The following is a 6,000-nucleotide window of genomic DNA, read 5'->3' as shown; positions in this document are numbered from 1 at the left end:
ATTTATCTCTCTGAGGAAGTAAAGAAAGGTTTTTTCTCGTTCCAGATGGCAGTTTCCACATGATCCAGACAAAACCTTGGGAGTCACTAACATCTGGATTTACTGATACACATCTGCACAGTCCAGGGGCTGCCTAGATGGGGGCGAGTGCTCCTGTTACACCGGAGAACACACAATTAAAGCATAAGGCAACAAAAGAATATCCTGAGTTGGGAGGGACCCACAAGATCATCAAATCCCACCCCTGGTCCTGCATGGGACATCCCAAGAATCCCACCCTGTGCCTGAGAGCGATGTCCAAACACTCCATGAGCTCTGTCAGCCCTGGGGCCGTGACCACACTGACCACAGTGCTGTCAGCTCTGCCCTAACCAGACCTTTTTGTTCAGGATTGTACCACAAAGGCAGAGGAAATTCTCCATATAAACACCATTTGTGTAATGTGTTTCTAACTTATTTCAACGTGTTTTCCTCCTACTCCACATTTTGTAGGAAGAGAAAAAAACCCTATTTTTGTAATGTTGCATAAAAGAGTTTGAAGTTACCAAGTGAAGCGTCCAGGAAGTACCACAGCACCCAGTCTTTTTATTACAACATTTATTTTAGTATAGAAGGCACTTACAATACAGAAAGAAAGAAAAAAATGAAACCAGAAACAAACATGATAGGCACCAAAAGTGAAATTAGAATTGAAATGACAGAGAAACAGTTTACCAGACCAAAGGAGCACCCTTCCCTGTTAACAATACAGCACATGGAAATGAAGCTATTGATGATTAACATTTTTAACAGTTAGAGCTTTTTATTTTTTTTTTTTTAATAGAAAAGATAAAAGGCTGTTCTACAGTGAACTGAAATAAAACAGAACCCCTCCACACACCTGCAGGAGGATTTAGGAGGTGGTGGTGGTCAGGCAGGGCTCCCTCAGGTCGGGCACTGCAGCAGGTCCTGGTACATCTCGATGAGCCGAGCAGCCTCCCTCTGCCCAGAGAGCACAGCACCGTGGGTCGTGGAGTAATACTTCCTGTGAGTGGCCTCCCCCGAAAACATCACCTGCATGGGCTGCAGGGCACAGCAGAAGGGGCACAGATCAGCAGAACTTACTGGGAAGCAGGTGGGAGGCTGAAAGGAGACAAACTTTCTGCGCCCTCCCACACAGGATGGTTTGGGTTGGAAGGGACCGGAAAGATCATCCAGTTCCATGGACAGGGACACCTTCCACTAGACCAGGTTGCTCCAAGCCCCGTCCAACCTGGCCTGGAACACTTCCAGGGATGGGGCATCCACCTGTTCTCAAAACCCCCACAAGGTGCACCACAAGATAACTATTTCCAAAAACCTTGAACAACCCTGCACGAGGCACAGAGCACCTGATCCGTACCATCTCCTCCCTCTGCTCCCCTAAATTACACTTCAGCCTTTTAGGCATTAAGGGAATTTTTTTTCTGGACAGCAACTTCAGAAGGATAAGAGTCATGTCTCAAAACCCAGAGGGTGAGACACAGAGTTGTATCTCTTATACCAGTAGCGAGGTGCTTGCTAGAAATGCAACTCAGATTTGAGGCAGGAATTTCTGGGAGGATTTACCTGGGGACTACACAGAAAGGTTCCTAAAGCTCCTGTTGGATTTTCTTAAGTAGATTTCTGCACTGAATAAAATTATTTCTGCTGGGGCCAGGCTCTGGTGGAGGAAATGGACTGGGCAGCTGCTTGGAGGCTGCATTTTCATCAGCCTTTGGATTTGGACACATAACCCTGAGTGATGGGGTGAGTTCGGCTGTGTAACCATCTCCATGTGTGCTCCAGCTCTCCCTGCTAAACTCAAAAAGCAAAGGCAGTGTCTGGAGAGAAAATTCATCATCCCCTGACAAAGAGTGGGCCTCCCTCAGCCTGTACTGCCAGCACAGAAAGATTTCCTAGCATGCACCTCTGACACATTCAGACCTAGACATTAGCAGGGTCATAATAATAATAATGATCTTTAAAACAGATTAACACATGCTTTTCCTGAGGAATTCTGAACTGGACAATAAGGCTGATGGTCATTAAATGCAGACATCACAATTCCAGAAGTCACATGCATGTGCAGCTCTTGATAAATTCAGGGAGAGATGCAGGAATCCTGAGATGCTGGCATTCCATTTAAAGGGGTAAAAACCTACACACATCATTTGTCCAGAGAAGCATCATTTGTCCAAAAAAAAATGGGAAAACACACTACTGGAGGCCAAAGCACGGATTTTCTCTTTCAGCCTCCCTCCCCAAAAGCCTGCTGCCCAGTATCACATCAGTTTTACTGCCACAGACCTCATGTGGGCCATACTCACAGGAGTTTTGGAGCTCTCGGCATAAGGCAGTGGTTTCGCGAGTTTCTCTACATCGGCCCCACTGGACCCAACTTGGGTGTAGGAGTAGGATCCACGGAAGTAGGGATTGCTGCCCCAGGAGGACCGCAGGATCCGGCGAGGTTTCGGAATGTTTGGATTCCCTGGGTGGAAAGCAGAAGACAAAAAGTCAGACTGTGTCCAAGAGGGAAGAGGGCACTGACTGAGCAAGGTGTGGGTGACAGGGATTCCATCTGATTTATTCAACATCTATCCTAGCAGAGCCCTCAGGCTGCAGTGAAGAGCCCCCAAACCAGATCTCTCTTCCATTTTTGAGTTCTAACTATTTATATAACAGAAATTGCCTCTCTTTTCATCTCAGCTCTTCCGTTTTCCAGGAACGTGTTGGGAGTCCCCATTCCTGGAGGTGCCCAAGCCATGACTGGACCAGGCACTCAGTGCCCTGGTCGGCTTGACAAGGTGGGGATTGGGTCAGAGGCTGGACTCCATGATCTTGGAGGCCTTTTCCTACTTAAATGATTCTGTGATTCATTTTGGAAAGGATCATTAAAATGTTCACGTTCCTGAAAAACTGGGGAGCTTCAGGGGACCCTGGACACAGTCTGGTTGAAAATAAAAAACATCTTCTGGGCTCATTTGCAGCGGGGAGCCTGGTGGTAATCAAGCATATGACTGATCTCACCAAAATTTAGGTATTAAATTGAGTGCCCGGTCTAAACTGGATGTTTAGGTAGCCTTGCAAGAGAGATGTGCCTCCAAAGAGGAAAGGAATTATGTTAGGAGGCAAATCTTTGTTATGTGGGGGCATTGAAAAACCTGTGAGAAAGTTCTCAAAACCTGTATTAACTTGTTCCAACAGCTGCCCATCCAGTTGCCCCCCAAATCAAGCTAAAATCCAGGAGACCCTATTTATTTAATGCGCAAGGCATGGAAAGAAGGCTTTTGAGGCTACAAGCAGGATTTCTAGATCACTGTAGAATTTCCATTTCTAAGAGGATGTAGGACTTAGAGGCGAAGAATGCACCCATGACAGGGTCATCATCAGCCACTGTCCCCATCCCAAAGAGCCCAGGAGAACAGCATCCAGGACTGCAGCCCACCAGCTGGTGGCACAAGAGCCCCAGGTACAAACAGGCAGAGTCACACTTCGGAGATCCTCCTGCTAGGCTGGTTTTGGACCCATCTCAGTGTCACTGCTCTTGTTAAGAGTCCTGTGATCATATCTGCCATGGCAGGAAAGGAGCAGGAGGAAGGACATGGAGAATTCCAGTGAAGAGAAATTCCCTCTGCAGGAGCCCAGACCCACCCTTGAGGCAACATCACATATCCAGGCAAGGTTCAGCTACTTGGGTTGAGTCTAAGTCTTCCTGGGTTGAGCCTAAATCTTCCACAGCAAGGGGACTGGAACTCGATGATCTTGAAGGTCCCTTCCAACCCAAACCATTCTATGGTTCTTCATGGAAAGGGCTGTCCAGCCCTGGCACAGCTGCCCAGGGCAGTGTTGGGAGTCCCCATCCCTGGAGGGATTTAAAAGCTGTGTGGATGTGGCACTTGGGGACTTGGGTCAGTGGTGGCCTTGGCAGTGCTGGGGAAGTGGTTGGGACTGATGATCTTAAAGGGCTTTTTGAACCTAAATGATTCTGTGATCCCAAGACACTGACAGGCAAGAAGTAGGAGTTTTGAGATACAACTGTGCCTGCTTCAGACCCTGACTCTGTGACAACTCAAGATGTTCAGCCTGCTATGAGACAACCCAAATTCCCCCCCTTTCTTCATCCCAGCTTACAGAGGGAGACACCCAAATGTAAGCATGGCTTAGGCACTGCATTATTTAGTTCTCATAAACTATTACTTAGCTGTACTGTGCCATCAATCCCTTAAAATCAAGAGCAGGTCCTGGTTTAGCTTCTGCTTCGTGAGTATCCTGTCAGCCAGAGCTAGGGAATACAGGGCTGGAACAGAGCAGAGGCTCCTGGATGGCCCGCCCAGAGTACACTGTGACCACTTTATAACCAGGCCCCAGATCAAAATATGGCACAGACTAGCAAATAAATATATCCCACAAACAAAACACATCCTATAAAGCAATGTTGTTTCAGGAGTAAGAGCTTTGCATAACAAAGGCCTCTAAAATATGTTCCTGCAAGGCTCTTCAAAGCAGGAATGCTGGAAGTGGAAAGCCCAAGGGAGTCTGAGAACAGGGAGCTCTCAGATGTGTCAAAGAAATAAGTTACTGTGTTTTATTTTTGAGGGCTGTGGGAAAGCCCAGAAGAACACAAGGTGGAAGCTGTCAGACAACACTCCCCAAGCAGGGCCAAGGCAGCCACACATCCCACTGTACCACACAAAAACAGCCCACGAGGGGTTTTTTAAAAAAAGGAGTCTCTGCAGCAGCCTGGTGGTGCCTCTTCTGCAGCTGGTGCATGTCTCCATATCCACATCCATTCCCACGAGCTCCTTTCAGGGTCTGCAGCACATCAGCCACATTAGCAAGACCCAAGTGTCCACTGTGCAGCAATTGTGCCCCTGCATTCTGCATATCTGCACCTTTTAATGCAAGCAGCTGTTCCTAAGAGGAGAATCAGGAGACCTGGAGGGGGATTTTGGTTGAAGACCAGACAGGAGCATGTAGCACAAGCTCTGATTCTGAGCTGCTTCTTGAAGACAGAAACTACAAAGACTGAGAGCCACAGTCCTTCAAGGAACATGGACTTTGACTAGACTTTCTCAATCTGCTCTTAAACAGAGTAAACATGCCTTTGTCTACAGACAAAAGTAACAACACAGATGTGGAAACTTCTCGGTTTCCAACATCCAAAGAGAGATTAAATGACTAAAAAAAGGATCTTGGCCTTCACTAAAACAGGAGGGCATTTATCTTCATGCCACAGATTTCCACTTGTGAAGCTATGGAAGACAACTCCCTGTGCCTCACACAATCCCGTTTTTATTCAGCTCCTGGGAGGTGTGGCTACAGAGGCTTATTGGTTATGGGGCTGATGAAATTATCATAAAATCAACTCACCCATCTAAATTAAAGCACCCAAATTTATTTGCCTACCTGAGAGCAGGGATCTAAGATTCCATCAAGGGACATCTGTGGCACTGCCCCCACACTAGTGACTACAACCACCAGAGTGGGTACCCAGACACCCATATGGGGCTGGGAGATGTGACGCAGAACCTAAAACAGATCTGTTCCCCTGCAGAGAAATACCTGGAGGTCAGAGAGGACCACTCAGGGCATCTCCAGCTGCAGCCTGGCAGGCTCCAGTGATCCCTTCAGCTGGGAGCCTCTGGCTTCTAACTCTGGGAGCTTATCCAACAAAGAAGGCAGAGCAAGGCTCCTAATTGCTCTGAGGTAGTCAATTTAATCAGATTTGGAGGACACTGCTTTTCACCATCCAGTTGTGAAAAGCAGTAATTGCTGATGGCTCTTAGGTTAGAACAATCCTCAGAGCTTTACACAGCAAAGCTAGATAATCCCCAACACCGACCTGCGAGGGAAATTCAAGGTCAGTTCTCAGACAGATTCTCAGTGTGAGTCTAAAAGAATGGGTTTAACTTAAAACTGGTATAGCACACTCTGAAGCCAAAGGAAAGGCCACCACGAGCAACAGACTGGGAAAACACAGTGAAAGATGGGAACCCACCT

General features: G+C 47.3%; 1 protein-coding gene across 1 annotated transcript in view; it reads right to left on the bottom strand.

Moving 5' to 3' along the window:
* Nucleotides 1-580: 580 nt before the first annotated feature.
* Nucleotides 581-6,000, bottom strand: part of SMOX (spermine oxidase) — a 49,727-nt gene continuing 44,307 nt past the window's right edge. Inside the window, exons 6-7 of the mRNA XM_048304145.1 lie at nucleotides 2,328-2,488; nucleotides 581-1,062 (exon numbers count right to left, since the gene is read on the bottom strand). Coding sequence (XP_048160102.1) covers nucleotides 925-1,062; nucleotides 2,328-2,488 — 299 coding nt within the window. The 3' untranslated portion in view covers nucleotides 581-924. The remainder of the gene's footprint in view (nucleotides 1,063-2,327; nucleotides 2,489-6,000) is intronic.

The sequence above is a fragment of the Corvus hawaiiensis genome, chromosome 5 (genome assembly GCF_020740725.1).
Source record: "Corvus hawaiiensis isolate bCorHaw1 chromosome 5, bCorHaw1.pri.cur, whole genome shotgun sequence".
NCBI lineage: Eukaryota > Metazoa > Chordata > Aves > Passeriformes > Corvidae > Corvus > Corvus hawaiiensis.
This window is presented reverse-complemented; position numbering and strand designations above follow the sequence as displayed.